The following is a 23,527-nucleotide window of genomic DNA, read 5'->3' as shown; positions in this document are numbered from 1 at the left end:
GTTTAAATGAGGTATCAGATAATGGGATGACCTAGGAGAATTGAGTCACAAATGTGCTCTAGTCATATTTAATAAATATACTGTTCCCTTAATTTCTGTTCCTGTTCCCAACAGATTTTTCAAAGAATTTTTCAGAGTTTTTCCAAGCTATTGTTACAACCAGTCAAATGAAAACAATGATTACTGGAGCAAAGAATGTTTAAATGATGGATTGGTGGGGAAATTGTTTTATTAAAATTCTTCACAGAGTTGTTGTTTTTTCCTTCTCTCACCACATTTCCTTAGGACAAAAATTGACAGGCAAAATACAACCAGATTCTCGCAGTTCATGCTATGGCACACTGAATAAGGAAGATGACTCGGTGAAAAGTCAAAGCTGAGAGAAGAAAGCACTTTACATGCCAGTTAACAGGAGGAACACCACTACAACAAGGATCAGTAGCACCTTTTGTTGAACATATTCAAGTGTACATTGAACTCCTGTATGTTGATGAGTCATAGTATTATTTAATCCTAATTTATTTAGCCCATGATTTACCAAATGTGTTCTAAAGATAAAGGAAGCCTTAACAAAAACTAAATAACGATTAATGAAATGGAATATTGTCCTAGTATCAATGCCTCTTGAGAACATTTTTACAGTCTTAATTGCTTTGAAATGCAATAAGCACAGAACAGGATTATAAAAATCTGCTTTTGGAACCCCTCAGATCTGTGTGAATGTTTAAAGACAAAGGTGAGAAATGAGAATTTTCAAAAGTGATTTCAAAGTATTCTGCTATATATGTAATGCCCTTTAAATCTGTTCCTTCCTGTTCAGGAGTCAAAACTTTGAGCATATATGCAGTAGACACAAACAGGTACACAAAAAAAATTATATTATGTGTAGAGGGATAATCCTGATTATCTCTTACCATCAGAATAATTCTCTTATCTTCCAAGGAAATAAATACTTTTGTGAGGAATAGGAAGATAGTATTTGCCATAAACAGAGTGTGGGCACATGCACACATTTGAGGTGTCTGGCTAAGGCAGGACTAGGGTACTGTACTCAACATTTTATGTCCTTCCAGAAGAGTCCTGTGTCCTAGGCTGCACTGGGCTGGGCACTATGGTCTGTTAGCATAGTCTGGTCTGAGTTTTAGCTTCTGTTTTCGGCAAAAGAAGGTTTTAGTGAAGACAATGCATAGTTCTTCAGAGGAGGTAGTGTAGCCAGGGTCCCTCTCTTGGTTTGTCTTGGAAAAATACTCCTAAAAGAGAAAAGTAGGGCAACTCCTGTTACCACTGGTAATTCTGCATGAGGAAAGGCTGTAAAAAGCAGGACCACAAAGAATCACGGTAACTGTACAATTTCTCCTTCATTAAATGGTAGTGTCTCCACACTGATTTGAAGAGCTAGCAGTGATGGGAACCATGGCACTACAGGCTTTGTGTTCAGATTTGGGACATCTTCGTGTCCCTCATTCCCTGTGTCCCATCAAAAAAGCTTCTTCTGGGCATTAATCATGGGTCCACTTATTCCTGCCTGGTGGTACTGATCCACCTCAGGCAGCACAGTGGGGGTCAGGCACATCCTCTGCATAAAGAAGTGAAAGTGATCTTGAAAAACGTTCATGTCTTGTTTTAGGATTGAAATAATCTGCAGTAATGTGTAGGGGCCATAGACTGTATATATTTTGTTTCAGGTCTCTTTTTCTTCTCAAATAATAGGTTATTTAATTTTAAAATAGGTACAGCTGAAGATCCATGAGACAGTTTCATTTCAAAAGCTGCAAAACACACACAGCTGCAGTATTTTGTGTGCAGCAATGTCCCAGGAACTATGGCATTAGGGGACTTGTGAAGCTGTTTTTCAATATGTGTCTTTTCCAACTGACACAGGACAAGACTCTGTGTCTGCACCTTACTTGTACCAAGTGCCTGGCTTGGCCTTCCTTTCCTGCTTTACATCTTGAGTTCAAGTTTCTAAAGCTTAAAATAATAAAAAAAGCACATTACTTTCACATGCTTTCTCCAGGGAGTAAGGGCATGCCTCTCTCTTTCTTTTGCAAGTCAAATTTAAGCTGCTTTCTAAGTCTCAAGAGAGAGTATGTGCTAAAGATGGAAATAAGAGGCATACAAATTTTCATTCTGTGACCTGGGAAACAAATGGGTGAAATGATTTGGTTTTGTTGCTTTTTTAAATGATTGGCCTTGGGCATCTTTCCGAAATCTGTTTCCATGGCTCAAGAGGGCTGCAGGAGGTAATAAAGGTTAGTGAGTGAGTGTAGAATTTTCTCTTTAAAGCCAGAAATCAAATGTAAAAATCTGTGGTGAAAGTTATTATTTATTTTAAATTACTGTGTTTCTTCATGAACAACGGGTTGGGGTTTTGTTTTCTTCCTTTGGGTTTATTAAAAAATTATAAGGGTTAAAATGTTTTCTTTAAACTCTAGTGTATTTCAAAATAATTTGTGGACCAAAACACTGGTAGAAATTATGTGCAATTAAAATTTGTGATTTGACATGATCTTTGAGATGTATTTTCCAACTAATTAATGTATTATGGGATCGGAAAAACCCAGTGATGAGAATTCATTGCTGCTCTGCCAAGAAGTGGACATGACTTGTTTCAAGAATCAGTTTCTATTCAATGTTATTTTCAGATTCTGCTTGCCATAGTTAGGTTGCAAACACCACAGACAAACGCCTGCTAAAAGAAAAGCCTTTGCACTGGAATAAAAATCCATCTCTGGAGCCCTTCTCTTTAATAATGAGTTATTTTCTTGCAGTGGTTTTCCTGACATCAAAAATATGGGCCAGATAATAAGCTGCAAAACTTGTGCCTGCAGACTGAATTTTGCTGAACAGATCCTCCACAGGATCTGCAGAAATCAAAGCAGGAGAAGGTGTGGTAGGCAGGCAGTGTCTCATGTGGTCCCTCAGGCTCCAGCTTGGGATTTCTGAAAGACCAGAACCAGCAGGACTCATTTAGTGCTTGTTCCACTGCTGGTCACGCTGCAGCAAGAGATGAAGTATTAACTGGCCATGGGCCTGGAAATGGGAGCTCTGGAGTAGAGTGAGACTGTTTAATTTTTGCCATAAAATATCAGGATGCATTTAGCAAACAGTTTCAGCTGGCAAAAAATAAACGAACTTTGGACTGGATTTGTCTGTCTGCCCCTGGGAGGGGCCTGCTGTTCACCTGGCAGACTGAGTGCCTGCTGCTTGGTCCAGCCCAGCTTTGGCAGACTCATGTTTTGTGTGTAAGGGCACGAGTCACCTAAAACCAAAGGAAAGAGGCCAAACTTTGTGAGGGTTTGAGTTTCTGTGCTTTGAAGCTTTGGTTTCATGCACCTGCCAAGCTGCTTGAATGGATCAGCAGTGCTAAAAGACTCATCCTCTTTTTCCCAGCTGTGGGGTCCTCGGGCTTCCTGTGGCCAGTTCATCTCACCCATCCTGCAGAAAGCATCTGCACCCTTCTCCTTGCTGGCATGGCTCCCTGAACTGAGCCAAGCAGGCTGACTGGAGTGTATGGTGGGATGGATGTGAAAAGGGGTACAGGGAATGAGATCTCTCGTGCTTACGGGGAACTGTAATATTATTTCTCTCCTTCTGAGGAGATTCTCCATGTAGTAAGCATTCTGCTAAGATCACTCTTTGTGTGTCACCATGCCCCAAATGCAGCTGAGAGCTTCTTGAAGCACTTCTGAATGCCAGACGCACTGCCCTGTGCATATTGAATGATGTGGGATAGGCAGCTCGTGGCAACCAGCAGTGTCCCAAGGTCAACTAAAAGCCTGGACACATGTCTGACTACAGATGATTCAAAGGACTAATTTTTTTTATTTTCAATTACTGTGTGCTATTAGGTGTATAAACAGTGCTGGAAGAATGGACTGAAAAGTCTTCTATGCTCAAAATGTTCTCACCCTTGCAATTTCTTCTTCCAACCCTCTTTATGCCGGACCAATGGTTGCTTGCAGAAAAAAATGTTGCCTCTTATAACACTGGGGTGCAGATGATGAGACTGAGCAGTCTGTCAGTGTGCCCTTTTGTTACTGTCCTCCGAGGCTTGACATTTTTCTTGTTCAAATTTGTTTGTTCATTCCTTCTGCAGAAATCAGCTGGACTGTGTTAACAACTAGCTGAAAGGAGATAGAGGCTAAGTACCATAATTATTATTGGAGAGCCAAGCTGGAAGATTTACAAACCGAGGCCACTTCAGGAGCAAAAGCTGGAGAAATGTTTAGTGCTCATGATTCTCAGGAGTTTGAGAAATCCTGTGTTTGCAATGTTTTTGGGTTCTGGGATAGAGTCAGGGAAATCAGGGAATAAATAGTGATTTCATATAATTTTGTTATGTTTTTAGTTTGGGTTTTGGTATTTTTCTTTTTATTTCCCACTGATTTGGGAGTGAAGGATGACTATTCTCTGCCTAGAGAATCAGAGAGGAAATATGACATTCCCTTGGCAGATGAGAGATGTTTCAACCTTTTGAAGCTGGGAAATTTGTAGAGGCACCTCCCAAGCACCTGGCTGATGTAACCCTTGAGTTGTAACATAAAAGAAGGCAGCACTGGCAAATACATCACTACCTATAAAGCACTCCTGACCATGTAGAAAGGATCCTTGTCCTCTTGCCATGTGTTAAATCTGTTCAGAGCACATGTAGCTGATCTGGCCTCTGAGGCTGCACATAAACATATTTTTGAAACATACCAAACAAGATGCCTTGAGCATCATATCAATGCCTCTTGGGCATGTACTGTTGTCATGGTTTGGACACTGGTCAAACATCAGGCACACATGACTGCCACTCCCTTGCTCTCCCCTGGCACAGCTGGGCAGAGGAGAGAGAAAAAAATAACAAAGGGTGTATGAGTTGAGATAAGGGCTGGGAGGAAACACTCCAAGGGCAAAACAGGTTGAACTTAAGGTTGCAAAGTGAATTTATTACTAACAGAGTCAGAGGAGGATAATGAGAAGTAAAATAAGCCTTAAGACTTTTCTGCACAAACCTTTCCTACTTCCCACTGACAGTGCAGGGAACAGGGTGTAAGGGGTTCTGTCAGTTCATCACTGAGATCTTCTTTCACTGCCCAGGGAGAGGAGTCCTTCCCCTGCTGCACTGTGGGGTCCCTCCCATGGGAGACAGTTCTCCCCAAATTCTTCCAGCGTGGTCCAACCTCACGAGCAGCAGTCATCCCAAAACTGCTGCAACGTGAATTCCCCCCGTGGGCAGACAGTCCTCCCAAAACTGCAGTGGCTTGTGCCCCTCGTCCACGGGGTGAAGATCTCCAAGGCCAGGCTTTTCCTTCTCAGGAGCAAGGGCTCCACTGGGACTCCCGCTGGAACACAGACTCCTCCCGGAATCAACCCGCTCTGACATGGGCTGCTCCCCACAGGCTGTGGGTGGATCTCTGCATCCCGCGGGGACCCCATGGGCTGCAGGGGCACAGCTGCTCCACCATGGTCCTCACCATGGCCTGCAGAGGAATCTTGGCTCTGGCACCTGGAGCATGTTCTCCCCCACCTTCTCCACTGACCTTGGTGTCTCCATGATGTTTCCCTCACATGTTCTCACCTCCTCCTCTGGCTAGAAGAAACTGTGTGCATATTTGTTTTGATTTTCTTCTTAAATATGTCATCACAGAGGTGTACCCAACATCTCTAACTGGCCTGGGCTTGGTCAACGTCATGTCTGTCTTCAGAACCATCAGGGATTGGCTCTGCTGGACATGGTGGAAGCTTCCAGAAGCTTCTCACAGGAGCTATCTTTGTGGCCACCCTGCTACCAAAAACCAGGCCAAGCAAAACCAACACAACTGTCTTCCATGCAGAGCTCTTTCTGGGTCTTCCCTACAGGGAAATTAGACTGTGTGATAGCTATACAGCACAGGGTTACTCTGATAAGAAGATACAGTACTGCCAGGATATTCCCATTACCTGGGAAGTGTTTACAGAGAGTGCCCTACAAGGGAGTTGTGTAAACCTGCAGTCTTGGATTACATTCCCTTTACTTTCTGATACACACTAGAGTAAGCACGGACAGTTTCAGGTATCCACAGAAGCGGAATTATTAGTGCCTCAAGAATCTCCAGGCCTAAATAAAGTGTTAGGTGGCTGCTGAGTAGTTTTATTTAATCTAAATCCCAGTTTTGTAGTTAGGCCCCTAAAGCTTGTCCAAGACTTTCAAAGTGCATTTCATAGTACAAATTTCCATCAGTATTTTGGTTGCTAATGGATTCAGGCATCAGTCCCAAGGGAATTTGTGTCAGTTCACAAGGTAGCAATGCGAGGGATGCTGTTGGGCAGCAGACTCAGAAATGTATCATGGTGGCAGGAGAGTTTTGCATGAACACAGAGGAATTACTCCAGGGAACCACTAATCTACGGTGGTCTCCTGGGCTCCTTTTTGACAGTGTCAACAAGGCACTTGTTGACAGTTTTCAAACTACAGCTACTGTAAAGGAATGATTAAACAGGTGGTGCTAATACTGACTGCTTTACATGAAGTCAATATATCACTCGAGTCCATGGCACTAATACTTTAAACATGAAAAGTGGCCTGTGGCCACTGATGAAGGAGCCAATTTCTGTACTTTGCTAAATCACTTTGGGAAAAATAGAAATGATTGATTTAAGCCTCCAGCACAAACATGCACTTGCCAGCTCTCCAGTTGAAGATTTCCACTCTTGGAATAGGCATTGCCTTGCCTAGATGAAATCTTTGGAGTCTGCTGCCAGGTCTTTTGCCAGAATCATTAAACTGGTTGAAATAACAGTACTGTCATTTGTCTTCCATTTGATAGCATGTGGGCATAAATCCAGAGCAGCATGAGCACAACATCAGGAGTTTTCTCTTCATTTGAAAAAAAAAAAAAGTTTTTCTTGAGTTTCAATAGCATGTATACCAGGTGCAGAGCTTTATGCTGTCTAATGCTCTCCAATGCCCTTAGCCAAGAGTAGCAGAGTATGCTTGCATGGCACAGAGGCTGCCAATTAAGCAGCTCTTACCTGTCACTGAAGGTCACAGCTCGTAGCACATTGTACAGCAATAGAATACAACAACAAAATACTGAAGCTTCTACTGAGTTTTCAAGAACCGCTGTTCTGTGTTTTACAAGGCAAAAGAGCTGAGGAATATAATTTACAATGACTAAGCATTACAGTTACCCATGTGTTTATTTTTTCCTGACAATATTTAACAGTTAAATAACAGCATGTCTTGACAACATTGACTGGATTCTGGGTGCGTGGATGTGTTGCAGGACTTGATTCAGCGCAGTGAATAACGGAGGTTGTTGATATAAGAAGGCAGCTTTATGTCATCTGGCCTGGCCTCTTTTACAGTTCAAGTGAGGCAACCTCTGTTGAGCACTTGTGGGAACCCTTTGACCCATCTGTGAAGAAGACAACCCATCCTCTCCTGCTAGTCGAAGAAGAGGAACCACCAATGCTATTAGTAATTTTTACTAGCAATGAGTCATTGTTTGCTTTTAAAGTCTGCCTTATGTCTATTTTAACTTGTTTGGGCTTAGCTTGAAGCTATTTGTCTTTTGCCAGTGGTTTAAAGCACTCAGTAAATCCCCCTAGAAAAATACAGTATGATGGGTTTTTCACTGAGCCAGAGAGAAACCTTCTAAGTCTCTCACCATCAGATATTTTTGTCAGCCCTTAAATTGTTTTCTGTGCTTGTTTTCTGCTTTTTCTCCAGTTTTCCAGTGTCTGCATTTGGCCAAACACAAAGTAAAAACCAGATCCTAGCAGCACAGAAAAAGTAGCACAGAACAGGATGAGACCCAGTGTGCTGTGGTTGGGTGCCTGGCTTCCCCACTTCCCACAGCTGCAGCCCTGCCACCTCTCCTGGGAGGTGCCCATGCTTTGTTTTGATACTCTAATTTATCATCGGCTGTTTTGCATGCCCAGAGATGCAGCAGCCTCAGTTATTTCCAGTGATTTGATTTCTGACTCACTGCTGAGTTTGGTGGTGCTCCAAAGAGTAGGTGCCCCTGCTCAGAAGTCTCCAGGAGCTGCAGCACAGCAGGAGTCCTCGAAAGCCTCTGGCCCAGCGTCTGACAGATAGGGTGGCACCTGGCAGTGATAACAAGCAACATCACAGAGCTGCCCTTTCTTCAGCACCTGAGAGATTTGAGAGCTCAGCCCAGATTTGGGAGGAGGGTGACTAATTCAGTGACTGTTTGAGGTGTGGTAAGTAAATAGGCTCTGGGAGGAGTAGCTGGATGTGGGGAGGCCCTGCCCAGGTCAGTTGGTCTCTTCTCGAGGATGGCGATGGTGCACCAGAGAGGAAAAAATGCTGATATTTGACAGATGCTAATATATGACAGAAAGGTTTCTGCTCTCTCTATCCCTCACTGCTCACAACCTCAGAGCGAGCCAGTGTTCTGAAAGCAGCAGTTTGGGCATCTTCCATCCAAGAGGACACAAGCATCTGGCAATGCTGACTGGGACATCCAAACTCCAAAGAGTAGTGGGATGTGCATACCAGCCCTGGCATCTTTGGATCATTCAGGTGATCACCCATTTACTCAGGCTGTGGATGTCCCCACCCTAAGGTTCCCAAGGCTCCCCACAGGGTCCAGCTCCTGGGTGGACCCTGTGTTTCAGGGTCCTCTAAACAAGGAATGAATGTCCCCCAGCCCTTTTGGGGATATAGGATGTGAAATACATTTGCATTGGAAGGAATACTGTGGTGATTTTACAGCCCAAGGTGCTATGTTAAGCCACAGAAGAGACACGGCTATTTTGCTGGCAGCTTTACACCACGAATAATTTGGATCCAGTGCTCTGAGGTGTTTGGGTGGTTTTTCATGGTAATTTCGAATTAACAGATTAACAGATCCCTAATGTCACCTTGATTAGCCTGAGATAATTTGTGCTAGAGTTTTTAATTTGAAAAAAAAAGAAGTTTCTTTTAATAGTGAAGTCTTCGCAAGTAAAAGGCCCTGTCAGAGCACTTTGAAAGTGATTACAGTGACTCACATTTTTAATGGCTTTTTTTTTTAATCTCAAAAATGGCTTTTTTCCAAATAAAATCCTACAAGGCCTCATATAACAAACAAGGGTTACTGCTCTTTTCCACACATAACATGAAAAATATCCTTGAGCGGAGCAAACTGCAGCCCATCTGCTGTAGCTTGGCCGGCGAGCGGCACAGCTCCCTGGCCATTACGCATGGCTCTGGGTAAAGCAAACCACCTGCTTCCTGCACGAGGTCCTGCAGCCTCCCCCGTGCTGCTCTGAGGAGGAAACCCATCCAAACTGCTGATGGGGGATGACAACCTTGGCATTCCCTTTCGCTGCATTTGTCCTTATGCCATTTGTTGTTCTCTCAAGTGCTCCGTGGATTTTCGTCTTCTTTTCCATCCAAACTAGAAAAAGGCAGGCTTTGCCAGGGATAAATAGACTCTTACTTTCCTGTCTATTGCGCTCCCTTAATCTCCAGCTGCAGTCAGCAAAGTCTTCATTTGGGAACCCAAAAGGGCACCCTTGAAAGGGCAGGGAAAAGAGAGAAGTCTCCGGGTAATTTTGCCAAGGAACGATCTGAACATCAGCTCCTCCTCCCTGATTCAGGGTCTGATGCTGCAGATGCTTAACTGAGCTGATCCTTTCATGTTTCCCACTTATGTCAAACAAGTACTCACTTTAATTCCAGAAGCATCCCTGACATGTACTTCCCAGACACATTTCCTAAGCACTTACAGCACAGACAAACTGTAATTTTGCAAAAACTATGCTGAGTAAAGGATGGCATTTCCCCCAAGCTGCTTGCCATCATGCTGCAGGGCTCTGCCAGCTGAACACACCAAAGCCAGCACCATTAGACTGCACATGCTGAGCATCCTCTCATGGCCATCACTGTCCATGAAGGGAAACCTCTGCTCATCTTGATCACTGCAGACCAGTTTGAGTGCTCAAAGCAGATGAGGGACCCTCTGTATCACCCCACATCCACACTGGGAGGGTGCCCTGCAGCCCTGGGCCCAAGAGGTGAGCATGGCTTCAAAGGATGCAGTGCTTTACAAAACAAATGGCTTTCTATGGCCTAAGTGAGGTCAGAGTACACACTGCTCCAGGTACCTCTTAGTGGTCAAAACATTAATGGCAAGTTTAAAAGTCCAAGTTGAAATCCTTTCCCAGTCTCAACTGGAGACTATTAGGAGTCTCTTCAAGAGCTGGAATGCAGCATTAAACACATGATCTCCAGGATGGTATGGTGAAGACACTTTATTGCAAAAATCCAGGGTTCTTAAACTGTTCATTTGTTAAGAGTTTACATACTTGTGAGGCACAACAAATGTGATTAATCAACCCCCATAGACAACAATAGGAACAGGCATCAGGTATAACCAACCACCAGCCCCACGGTGTGACCACTTATTGGTTCTAATAATTGTTTTACAGTGATGCAACTTGTTTTTCACCTCTAGTTTAGCTGAGTCATTCCCAGAATGCTTTTCTAGTTAGCCAAAGTAACAGAAGTGAGCAAAGATTTTACAAGGGTAACAAGGCCCTAACTTTGCAGGAGCTTTCTGCTCCACAACACTGAAAGAACTGGACTGTTGGGAAAAGAGGACTTCTGCTCAGCCTTGACCCTGCTGCAGCAGTCCAGAGGGTGCTGTGGAGCACATACGGCCATCAGGACAAGATGCTTCTTTCCTTCTATGTTAAAAAGGAATTAAATCCACTGCTGTTGTTTTGCTAAGAAAGAAACAGTTTTCACTACCTTCTTCACTGAAGTTAAACCATACAGTTAAGTTCACTAACCATAAATAACCATCAGTGGCACTCTGAGGTAAACTCATATGAAAGATTTCCTCTCAGATGAAAAAAAAATCGGCACTTTTTATCAGCCCAAAATGTGATCTTACAGCAGGCAACAAAGCAGTGCTGCCAGCTGTGCCCAAGACCAGGACACTTGCCTTCTTAAAACAGTGTTATTGGAGAAAAAACTGTTTGTGGGTATGTGTGCTTAACTGCACACTTACATGACAACAACTAATATCTCCCTTCTAGCAGCCCTATCATGTGTTTGTTAGAATGCCACGTTCTGTGCCACTCAGTGCTCAGAGTGCACATTTTTGTTATTTCTTTCTTAGAACTGAAGTGATGCAACATGCAGTAAATAACATTAAAACAGAAAAAATAGTTATTTACAATGCATAAATAAGTTTTTTAATGCAAAATAATTTCACATCTTTAAACATGTCATTAAACATTGGCCAAAACAAAATCATAGCTTAAAAATGTATCATGTTTATCTGGCCAAAACTCGAGCCTATATTAATTCATTTTGGTTTGCCAAATGGTGGCTTTAAACACACCAAGCCACTGGCAGAGTGAGGTGGCAGCTGGGCTGCATGAAACAGGGTAAAATGTGCAACACGCACTTCAGTAAAGCACTGGTTAAGGTTATCTCAACACCAAACTACAAGAATGGACTCCAAATAAATTACAGGAATGGTCCTAATCCTGTTTCAGCAAATTTTAGTGCTCACAGACTGCAGAAGCCACAGCAGATACCACAGTCCCTGTACTTTCCTTCAGCTGTTTAGTCACTAATAACCAAACTGCTGGGGTTAGCTGGGGGTTACAGGGAGGCATTTAGTCTCTTGCCTTGAGCCTGCATTACAGCCACACTGTCCCAGCACAGGTAAGAGACTATCCTGAATTCCTGGCTGCTTGTGGGTAAGGCAGTGTTTTGGTTCCCTTTTCCAAAAAATTGAAATCAGGCTAAGTAAGTATAGCTCTAAAACCTGACCTCCTCCCTTCTGGAGCAACTACTCCTGTTGACTCTTCCCCGTGCCCTCCATTTGCTTTTCACAGCAGGACTTGGGGGCATTTCTATGTCTCTGGGGATGAAAGAGGCACCGGAGCTGTCAGCAGTCAGGGCTGACTCTGCACACATTTTGAGTCTGCACTCCAGTTTGAGTCCTCTGCACACATTTGTGTTTGACATCTTCTGCTTAGAGTGTTGTCCTGAATCCTTTTGGGTCAGCCCCATATGCAGCATTTTGGAGTGCTTGGATCTGGGTAGGGCCAATGGGTGTGTCTGCAGTAAAAATTATTCACTTGGATAAAAGGCAGCTGTAGAAGCCAGAAGATAAGGGGCTGATCTGTATGTCTCAAACACTAATAGCAATATAGTTATGGAGCCAGCCAAGGATGGTTGGTAATAACCATGCCTGTGAGAAAGAACAGGATGTGGCTGGACAAGAGTGGCCTACAGAAGTAGGGCAGCACTCTTCTGGGACAAATGTTCTTCTACCTCTTGGAAATAAGCACAACAAAGCACAGTGCAAGCACAGGAAGACGTGTGAGAAGTGGGCATGGACTGTCAGCCAAAGGTTGACCCAGTGGAAGTGGATCAAGGCCACCTAAGCCCCTTAAAGCACTCTGGCTCATTTCCAGAAAGGCTGGAAAGAACAAACTGCTCACAATAACTAATTTGCATTAAAAGGAATGAATTTAGATTCAGGGAGGGAAAAAATTGTCTATAAAAAAGCACTCCCAGGATCCTGGACAACCTATCTGGATCGACTCTGGAGCCAGAACTGGTCATTTTCTCTTTTTTCCCCCTTTTCTTTATTTTCTTTTTTCTTTTCTTTTTCTTTATTTTCTTTTTTTCTTTTCTTTTCTTTTTCTTCTCTTCTCTTCTCTTCTCTTCTCTTCTCTTCCCTTCCCTTCCCTTCCCTTCCCTTCCCTTCCCTTTTCTTCTTTTCTTTTCTTTTCTTTTCTTTTCTTTTCTTTTCTTTTCTTTTCTTTTCTTTTCTTTTCTTTTCTTTTTTTCTTTCCTTTCCTTTCCTTTCCTTTCCTTTCCTTTCCTTTCCTTTCCTTTCCTTTCCTTTCCTTTCCTTTCCTTTCCTTTCCTTTCCTTTCCTTTTCTTTTCTTTTCTTTTCTTTTCTTCTTTTCTTCTCTTTTCTTTTCTTCCTTTTCCCCTTTTCCTTTTCCTTGTTTTCTTTTCTTTCCCCTGCTTCAATCTCTTTCTCTTCTCTTTCACCCTACCCCTTATTGAAAATCCACTGCAGTGTGTTTATACTAGACTAACTGGGAGTAACATACCAATTTCCATGCCAAGTGTGTAATTTACCAATAAAACATCATAAGGTTTTGTGGACTCTGACTTTTGTTGTTCCTTTTCAAACCCAGGCATCTAGGAATCTTAAGTGCTGCCTTCCCCTTAAGGTGGGACACCACTGCAGCATGAACAGAAGAATAAATCAGCTTACATGTGTCGTAAAAAAGTGTCTGGAATTAAAAAGCTTCTAGCAGGTTCTGGGGGAAGTAAGCAATGGAGCAAGGCTCCAACAAGCTGTACAGTAAGAACAGCAGGAGCAAGACACCTAACTAGTCTTAGGATGGAATCTGCAAGATGGATGATGTGTTTACATGCAACAGTCAATACCTTATACTTTCTGACTGATGTCAGTGATGATCAAAACGTGGAAAAACTGAGAGGGAGTGTAGATTTTAAGGATAGTTGCATCAGCAGTCACAAATGTAAGACCATCCGAAGGAAAAAAGGTGGATGGGCTGTAGATTATAAGAACAGTAAATGTACATATCCTTGAAAAGAGCCAGATTTCCAATGGTTTCTTTAATTTTCTGGACCAAGGAGTAGTCTTTTAAGAGTCTGGCAACATTTTCTCAGTGCCGAAGAGGTGTTTCAGAAATGAGACATATAAGGATGTTCTGACTAAAAGCAGAACTCTCTCCTCCATCAAATTTCCTTTCAAATAGTAATAAAATGTAAATATTGAAGTCTCCTCTACTTACAACAGTCCTGCTTTTCTGTTCTTTTTGAGGAGCACTTAAGAAAGACATCTCTTTTTCCTTTGTCTGTAGGAAAGCAATAAAATTACAGTCATCTGAAAAATACTGGCACTAGGATTGTGCAGTCGAAAAAGGATTGTGCAGAAGTATGTCAGAGGAAAAAAAAGAAAATTAAATATTTGTTGCAGCTTAAGATAACTTAATTCCTCTAAATGAGTAGCACATTTATTATGAATGTCAAAATTCTCAAAGGTAACCTTTATTAAATCTCTTAAAAAGTCAACCATCAACACTCACATGATTCAGAGTCTGTACAGAAAAAAACAGTGATAAAACTTGGAGGTGTAATAATGACTGCTCTTCTCTCTGCCCATTGCTTTCTTTCTTTAAATAAGAGTATGTGCACGTGTATATGTGTGTGTGTGTGTGTGTGTGTGTGTGTGTGTAAAACAACATAAATCTATCAAAGAGCAGGACTTGTATGTCTCTGCATTTATCATGCATTGCTGATGCCAAAAGACAGAATTCTGAAAAATGAAGAAGTCTTGCTTCTCCCCTACAGGAAAAGCTTTCTTTTTCCTGCCTAAATCATTATTTAAAACATTTTGGGATTAAAACATGACTAAACCAAAGCATTTTCATTTGGAGTGAGCATTTTCCAGCAGGTTTGGGTGGTCAGCTGTGATCATTTGGCTTCTATGAAGTCATTTGCAAAGAAGAAAAAAGGGTTGTTGTGATTTCAGTTTTTTTCAAAGATTGCTTTCTTGATAATGTTATACAATAAATCCCTAAAAGCTGGTTTATAGGCCAGCTCCACAAGACAAACAGTGAACAAATTGGCCTGGGCAAGGAAAGCTTTCCTAAGATAATTAAAAACAACTTGTGCCGGCACTGTGAGAAAGAAGACAGCTTTCAAAATGTTTATCTTCAAGCTAAAATACAAGTCCCAAGTCTGAGTTTGAAAAGCAACTGAAAAAGTTTTGTCCCTGGTGAGAAGCTGATGCGCAGAGTGGGGTAGCTGGGCCAGGCTGTGAGCAGCACCAGGTGGGACTGGGGCCAGCAGGTCAGCTGGGATGGCCCTGGGAGGAACTGGGCAGGGACCTCCTTCCTCTGACACATTCCCCTGGTCTCAGAGACACATCCTGTGCCAGCTGTATCACAGTCCCTCCTCACACCCACACCCAGCATCTTTAGGCTCTCAGTTTCTTTCTCCCTTTTGCTCCCTCCATACATTAGCACCTATGGATGACCATGCTGTACAACTCTGCCTCGCCTGCATCTTCTGTGGACCACCCCACTGCTGAGATACCCAAAATACCCCTTTTTTTGCCAACATACCCTTCTCCCCCTTCTCCCGTTGCTTCACTTCATGTTGGCTTCATGGAAGTTATTTAGGCAATTATTTACATTAAAACCTAGGGTGAGAACAGAGGCCAACATGGTGAAAAGGCTTTGGCTGTCACCTCACTTTCAGTCCCTAACTTGAAGAAACTGCTGCCTCCTCATTCCAGATTTCCCAGTGTTGCAGTTGCCTGCAACTTTGTGATTTTGTGTATTTTGAAACATTGCCCTCACAGGAAGAAAGGAAGCCCAGTTCAGCCATTACTGCATGAGCAAGAAGTGGAGAAAAAAAGCCCTCTCCTCATGAAAAAAAATGCTCAGACCTTTTCCCTGCTTTCATTCACAGGCCAAGCAGGACTTCAAGCAGAAGGCAGTTTCAGGCAGTGACATTTCCTGTGGAAGTTTGTCCATTGAGTGCCACACAGGGCCAGGTCCTGGAGGAAACTTTTGTTGTTGATTGGGAGTTACAGGGATTTGGATATCACCTAAGCAGCATGTGAGATTGGGTGTTACTGTCTCAGTCACTCATTAAACCTGCACCTGGTACATTTCTGTGCAGCAAACACCACATGCAGCACTGTTGTCTCCAGAAATAAACAGTGTGAGGAAGCCAAGGGTCTGGAGAGGAGGACAAACCCCGTGCCCAGGGTGAGCTTTTGCTATGACAAAATGGTTAGTAGAGGTCTCCTCTATAAGCACCAGCCCTGCATGTTTAGCTGTTTGCTGGACAAAGCTTGTGGGCTGTCCCCAGTTCACTGTGTGAGTTCTTCTGCGGTGCCACCTGCAGAGCATGCTGGGCTACAAAAATTACAGTGTGCTTCAAAAATGCAGAGTTGGACATCTAACTAGAGAACACAGTCACAGTGGATTTAGTTCTGAAGATTGATGTCTTTCTTATTTGTGTCTCTTTCTTTTGGCTAAGAGTGACATCTCTACTTAGTAAATACCTGATCTGTCCTCAGAGCACTTTGTGCTACTGAACAGCTTTATTGGGACAGGAGATGGCACAGAGACACAGAAGCCAAAATCTCTTTAGGGCCTCTGAGACATCACATCAGCTATATCAGGAAGAACATATAACATCCAAGGGAAAAAGACTAAAACACCATACTTACGAAAAACATTGTTAAGAAGATGTTTCCGACCTACCTACCTTTTTTGTTGCATAGTTAGCAGCTATGGCTTAGGCAGAGTTGTTACCCCTACAGCATTTCTGCAGTCCTTCCTTGCAGACAGAGCAAAACACAAATATTGAAGTTTGTTAGAGGTCTGTAGCAATACGGGAAAGGGCCAAAATGGATGGTGGCAAATAGTGGGGGAAAGGTCATGAGAAAAAAAATGAGGGAAGTAAGTTGTATTAAGCAGAAAAACAGGGCATGACCCTACCATCTGGCAAAGTTACAGAAATGTTAACCTTTGGAAATGCTATTAGTTCATTGCTGTTGGAAAGTTGGCGAGAAAGGCAACACTGAGGACTGACTCAGTTCTAGGGTTTCTGCTGTGCTAAGCACAGTAACACATGAACACACCTCCTCCCCTCTTGGAGGCACGCTCATAAGGAGCAGCCACTAAATACTGTGTTATTCCTAATATTTTGCTACCCTAGGCAACCAACCATCAACTCCACTCGGCATGACATAGCCTGCAAGAACTAGATAGTCTAGAATCAATTTGCTACTCCAGTTGAGTTTGATTTTATGATCTTAACACTTGTCATTTGGGGAAGGAACAAAACATTCACTGTTCCCAGGGTATGTAATGCTACTGGGAAGCCATAAATTTTAATTCGGTGCTTTATTTCCCTCGTGAAGAGATGTTGTTCATATGTGCTGTCACAGTTGGGGGTTCCTCTTTTTTTCCTTGTCCCTTCATTAAGTTGGAACACACTCAGAAACACGACAGCTTTTGTTTCCATCAATGATGGATGTTATAGTGAGAGTTTTGGTCTGGTTTCCTTGGACTAAGAATTGTTTCACATGAAATTTTCTGCCGGATGAGCTGGCACTCCTGGCTCCCTCTCCAAGCTCTGCCAATCACTATTTTTTCCCTTCAGCATTCGGCTTGAATTTGAAGAGGCAGGATACAGAGATTGATGGTTTTATTCTTTAGAGGAAAGGAATCAATTCAGAGTGCATGCTGGAGCACAAAAGAGACTTGGGGAAGAGCAATGCTCTGCCAGTTTATCCAAGTGTATCTCAGGATTGAAAGTGGAAACAGAAAACTTATTTAAAATATTTGTATTACTTTAATTATTATTTTAATTTATTGGAAAACCCATTCTCTACGGAGTCTCTTGTAAGATACATTGCTTTATATTTGGGAAAAAATAGCTGTGTATCTAAAAGCATACAAAAAGTATCTGCTTTTCATTCTACACTATCATATTTTCCACTTCAAAAAATTTTACCGTGACAAAAAATGAAGGTACATGCAGCAGTAGGCTCATTTAATAGAAGGATGCCTACTGCAGTCTGTGAAAGAAGACAGGTGTTATACTGAAGGAAATTTTAATGACAAAAATCAAAGGTCAAAGGACAATCTTTTAAGTGTTTTCTAAAACTTTATGTTATGGAATAGAGGTATATCCTGTCTGTGAGGTCAGAAACCCTGTTTAGCTCCTGTTTGAGGAGACTCAAGCTTCAGTCTGGAGATTGGCTGAAGCTTTAATATTTTTCAATACTCAGTGGTCTTAGAATTTTGAGGACTAAAAAGGAGGAAACATACTTGTACGTTTTTCTCCAAGTCTAAGTCCCCATAGAGTAATTTATGTCCTTGAAAATATGCAAATTAATTTTACAAATGGGTTTGGATAAGAATCAATTCTTAATGGTCATCAATTTCATGACCTTGCAGATAGAAGAGGTGACCTCTCTTACTGCTTAATAGACTGAAATCCAGCTGACATGTGGAGTTCACTATTTTCAATGGTGAAAGGAAGTTAATATTTTTGTGGAGTTTTTTGCTCCCGTCCCTGAAGACCACATGAAACCTGGCTACTGTCCTGGGACTTGTAGTTCAAGTTATTGTCTTTATAGTCCCTGGAGTTAACCTAATAGCCTGGGATCCTGACTGCAGAAAACATTTGGAGAAAAATGAATTTAAGTTGTATTTCCTGCATGTTTTTGATAGCTGTTTGGCCAGACTAACAGCATCCCCCCTTGTACTGTGGGACAGTAATCTTTCAGCTTTTGATGGTCTTTTACAGAAGGCAATCTGAACAAAAAAGACAGTGTTTCAAAATAAAGGCCAAGATTTACTCAGACTAGGATCAAAGAAGAATTTAAAAGACAGATGCACAGCATAGACATAGCTCTTCCCTCTTCTGTGGTCTTTACTACACTTCTACAGGAAAGTTATCAAAAAATGAACTCTTCCACACCAAATGGCAAGGACATGGAGTATGAACTCATGGGGGAGCCAGGTTGGACAGGGCTTTGAGCAACCTGGTCTAGTGGAATGTGTCCTTGCCCATGGCAGGGGGTTTGGAACTAGACAATCTTTAAGGTCCCTTCCAACCCAAGCCATTCTGTTTCTATGATTTTCAAGATGTATGAAGCCTCTTCTGCTCTTCAAGCAAAGAAAATTAGTTGCTCCAAGGGAAGCAGGGATTTAAACGTCTGTTCATTAGGCAGCCTCTTACCCTGTGTGTCATTGTATTTGCCCATGTGCAAACACCTGCACAGCCCCATCTTGTACCGTTGGTGAGCTCTGGATTTACACCAGTGGATGTACAACAAAAAGGGGTTGGTTGTCTACAACACCACAGACCTTCAGGCAAAGAAGGAATAGCTGGACATTTCTGTTTTCATTGGATAATCCAAAAAGGAGTAAAACTAATCTTCTGGATGCCTACTAACCTAAAAAAAAAAGGGAAAATCTTCCCTTTTCTTTTCAAATCAACTGGATGCCTTAGATTAGGATCTCTGAGCTATTAGATTTACCCTTCCTTCTCCAACATCAAATGACTTCAGAGCTTCACATCGGAAGGACTGGCTTCCACAGCTTTTGACAGAGGATGCTGTCACACTGCTCCAAGAGCAAGTTCTACTGAGGTTGTTTTCTCAGGCTCCAGTGCATGTCCCACTGGCTGCTGCTGGACACCTGCAACGCCACATAAACCTCCTCTGTCCCAGCATCAGGTGTGGGGAGACTTCGGGGATACAGAAATCTGTGGTATTGGGGTTGCCATTTTGGAAGTTGTGCCACTGTGTGCTGCCTATAGGCATGAAAGTTCTTAAAGATACTAACAGAAAGTACTTTTTAAAAATAATTAACTCTAATGAATACAAATAATTAATGCCTCAAAATACAGTAGCTCAGTGAAAACTAAAAAGACTATGGGGAAACTACAATTAATTCTTTTTTAAGAATTCTTCCGACTACTATATACTAATGTTCATTTTCATCTGCTTCTCTTTGAAAAAACAAAAACAACTGGTTACAGTTCTCAACCAATTTCATATATTTTTGTGCCTTCATTTGGAACACCCTTCATGTATTTGCCAACTAATTTAGAAGAATTATTGCATTGCAAAAATATTCAGAAAATCTGGATGCAATTGATTCCTGTAAGACATTCTGTTCTACAGGAAAATAAATTATCCATTGTTAACCCTTTAATTCTTGCTGGTTTGTATCAAAACTACTTCCACATGCATCTTTTTTTAAAAAATTCAAAATCACTGCATTAAGCAGCTGCCCATCTGAAAAGTGTATTTTTAATTGCAGATTTATGATTTGTTTTTCTGTGCATGCACTCTAGATTTTTTTTTTAGTGCTAAGGAACAGTAACAGACTTTGATGTGTATGATCCTTCTTTCCCACCCAACCCAACGCATTCTGAGCAATTGGTTTTGCCTGTGGGTTGAAGCTTTCTTGGATGACACCTACTACAACCCAGGTAAGATTTTTAGAAGTATATGTATGGTATTTATAAATAATTGCAATTGTAGACACACAGGATTCATCACTAGAGCCACAGTAAATCAGCTGGGGTTTCTCTAAGGGGAAGGAGGGGGCATTTAAAGTAATTTCTGAGTTATAGAGCTCTAGATAACCCAGGTTTTGCCTATCCAAGATTGTTTTTATTTCATCCTTTTGTTAAAGATAAAAAAATAAAAAGCGTTTAATATTACCCAATATGAAAAAAGAGAGAAAACCCAGAAGAGAAGTGATGTGTAAGAGAGCTTTGATGGACACATGGGTGTGCAGGTGCTTGAGCTCTCCCATCCATCACAACCACTTTAGTATTTCTTAAAAAACACATATTCTGGGCTAGGAAGCAGGATGCTGAGAGAAGGACTGAGCTGAAACAGCTTTCTCATCCTGGCAATTTATTTGATCTTGAGATAAAATGAAATATTGAATTGCACCATTCTTTCTAGAAATTGCAGCAAATCCTCTCATATCTGGATCATGAAATTTGAGTCACTCCCTTCAGACTGTTTTTTCATTCTCTGCTTTACTCTTGCTGTGTCCTGAATGTCTTTTCAATTTTATTTCTTAAGAATTGGACTTAGCTGTGCAAAGCTGTCAGAATAGCAGCACTGTTGTAAGCCCATGATGAAAATACAGCGAAAATGTGTCAAGCAAGCTGATGCTGATAGATGTTAGGCACATCTTGAAGTGTCAAAAAAAATGTTTAAAAAAAAATCATTCTGTGCAGGCATATTTCCTACTGCAGAAGAAACTGAGTTTCTTTAAGAGATCCAATGCAATAAATGAAAGCTGTTTTGTCTTTTGTCACTCCACCTATTTTGCAAACTACCTGGAACTCATTATTTTGTCCAGTGTCAAGCTGGCTCTGACTTTCAAAGCTCTATAAAATGGTTTTAGCCCATATCCTCTGTCCTTTCCACATTCTCATTATTCCATACAAGTTTACTTGTTCTTTCAGGGATTTGACGAGACCAGTGTTTGCAAAGAACTCTAGTACAGTTGAGTTGGATTTGCAAGAGGTAAACTGTGGGTGCTGTTTACATTGCTGACCTCTGGGAAAACAGCATTTAGAAGCATGGGATTTTGGGGTTTTCTTTATGTTGCATTTTTGGAGATTCGGGGTTTTCTTTATGTTGCATTTTTGGAGAACAGAACAATGCCATTGATTTTCTGCTTTTCTCAGTCTTAGCACTTCAGAAATATGCCTTTGGTAGTTTACTCCCCCGAGCTCTGTTCCTACTACCTACCTCACATGGACATGTGAATGGATCAGGTTTGACATATCTGGCTCTTCCAGATTTAGAACACTGAAAGAAAACTGTCATGATGCATTAGACCACTATGTCTGCATATGCCATGATCCCCCAAGGCTGCTATCTCCATTGAGCAGCCTGACACCTTGTCAATTATTTCCCCAGATTTGTTTCAACAACCCTAACTGCTTCTCTGCCAGGTAACTTCTTCCATTACCTACAGGCTGCGAAACACATTGCCCAGAACATCTGTAACAAACACACAACAATCTGGCCCCAGTCATCCTACATCCCACAGAGTAATCACCACCCTCCTCTGCAGCCTCATTTTCTGGATTTGCAATGGTAAAGAATGTGTATATTGGAGACCCTCAACTTGGTAGGTCCATTAGTCACTGCGCCTTTCAACATAGCAGGCAACTGCCATGGAAATCATGGTTCAGACAGGGAAAAGACCCTTCACCAGGTGAGTCAAATGCAGCAGTTACACAGCTGCTCCGAGAGAGCCACAGAAAGAGCTACAGGAGCTGTGTGTTACCATTCAACCTCCTCACGCTGCTACAGAGAATGCCAAAATTGCCTTCTGTGCTTCATTTTAGCTTCTAAAAGCTCTTGCCAAGCACAGAACGAGAGCTAAGGGTTTGTGCTGGCATCCATTTTGAGAAAGTTATCTGGAGGACAGCATGGGAGCCGAAGAGCTCATGAGAACTGCTTTCACTAGGCAAGAGCTTCCTAGGTTCCCAAAAATGCTCATGTATCACAGCCCACAGGAGCTGATCCAGATGCTCTGGGGTAGTTAACCAATGTGCAGCAACGGCAGTTAGAGCAGATGTGTGCTGTAAACTACACCTGATTCAACATGATGAGCACAGACATACTGTACAGCTGATGCACAGATAACACAGGTTTAATTATCCACAGTTTGATTATCCGGTGTTGACATGGTTTTTATGACTAAGTCACCCCTGAGACACTCGGAATCTGGAAATCACAACCACAGATAAAAATTTCCTTGCAGCTACATAAAGTCACAGTACTTTTCTGACAAATTTTGGCTGAGGGTTTTGAGCATTTTTAACTTATCGGGTTTGCAGTGTATTTTACAAGGAGTGAAGTCTTAAGGCATAAATCATTGATTTAAAGGGAAACAACTGTGTAACAATATTACAAGATATACAGAACAGGATGCACTTGGGTTCCAGTTTCTGTTCATTGGCTCACCAGAGACAAGGATCATAAATCAAAAATAGAGAATGGAAATCAAAGAAAAGTAACAGGAAGTGTCAAAATGAAAATCTGGCAGAAATTACCAATAGGAAGAAAAAAAAAGGAAAGACTCCAGATGTTGTTTTAAAAAATAAAAACCTGGGAAAGACTCAGTGAACAAAAGATCTACAAGCACAGAAGAAAAAATGATAGCTTGGGTGGGGGCTTCTCTTTCTTTCTCACATACAAGCCAGGTCTATTGAGGCAAGAAAATATGTATCTATCAAGAAGATGAGGAAGGCAATGAGGGAAAAAACCATATAAAAATCACCTCCCTCCTTTCTTCCCATGAAGCACAGCTCTGGAAACTGTGATCCTAGAAATATTTCAATCGGGCTTACAATTCAAAAGGTTCGTTAAATCCAGGATTATTACCACGAGAGAACTTGATCAGAGCAGCCAGGCTGTAAAGTTTAAGGGGCTCCTTATTCACACATACCTACAGGCTGCAGCACTCCCAGTCACACACCAGGAGTGTGTGAATCCCAGCCCTGCCAGCACCAAGCTCTTTCCTCTGGGGCCATCTGCTGGCTTTCCTGCAGATGCTTCCCAGAACCTTTCTAGGACCGTAACTGCTTTATCAGGTGCATCAAAGGTGAGCGGTCTGGAGCCATTCAGAATCGTTTCTCAGGGAGCTGCAATCCAAGCTGTGCTGGAAACTGCATCTTTGCCACATGCCACCACAACTCCCACTGCTGGTGCACATTCTAAAATCCATCTTCTCAAGACTTTTTTTTAAAAAAAATCCAGCTCCACTTCCAACACTTACCCAGCAATCAGACGTTCTTCCCCCTTCCCCATGTGTGTGCCATATTTAAATGGTCCTAAATTTTAATAATTTTGGGGGCAAGGCACACTAAATCTTTCCACCAGGAACTCCAGCCAACATTAGTCTATTCACCTAAGACTTTCAAACAAAACTGCAAGAGGAAATTAAGTTGAACACTGACAC

At 42.0% G+C, this 23,527-nt stretch overlaps 1 protein-coding gene and 1 long non-coding RNA gene across 3 annotated transcripts in view; one reads left to right on the top strand and one right to left on the bottom strand.

Moving 5' to 3' along the window:
• NIPAL2 (NIPA like domain containing 2) overlaps window positions 1-2,509 on the top strand; it is a 51,599-nt gene extending 49,090 nt beyond the window's left edge. For both annotated transcript variants that reach the window (XR_014850213.1, XM_085053277.1), the window contains one exon: window positions 286-2,509. Coding sequence is in view for 1 of the 2 variants with exons in the window: in XM_085053277.1 (XP_084909403.1) it covers window positions 286-380 (95 nt within the window). In the remaining variant the exon portion in view is untranslated. The remainder of the gene's footprint in view (window positions 1-285) is intronic.
• On the bottom strand, window positions 1,165-16,630 carry LOC146442277 (uncharacterized). Its single transcript, XR_014850214.1, has 3 exons — window positions 16,272-16,630; window positions 7,959-8,076; window positions 1,165-1,250 (listed from the first exon to the last, which is right to left on the bottom strand). It is a non-coding gene; the product is annotated as an uncharacterized LOC146442277 (long non-coding RNA).
• Window positions 16,631-23,527: the final 6,897 nt, after the last annotated feature.

The sequence above is a fragment of the Lichenostomus cassidix genome, chromosome 2 (assembly GCF_008360975.1).
Source record: "Lichenostomus cassidix isolate B80296 chromosome 2, HeHo_3.0, whole genome shotgun sequence".
Lineage (NCBI taxonomy): Eukaryota > Metazoa > Chordata > Aves > Passeriformes > Meliphagidae > Lichenostomus > Lichenostomus cassidix.
The sequence above is the reverse complement of the archived record's forward strand: the minus strand, read 5'-3'. Positions and strand labels throughout refer to the sequence as shown.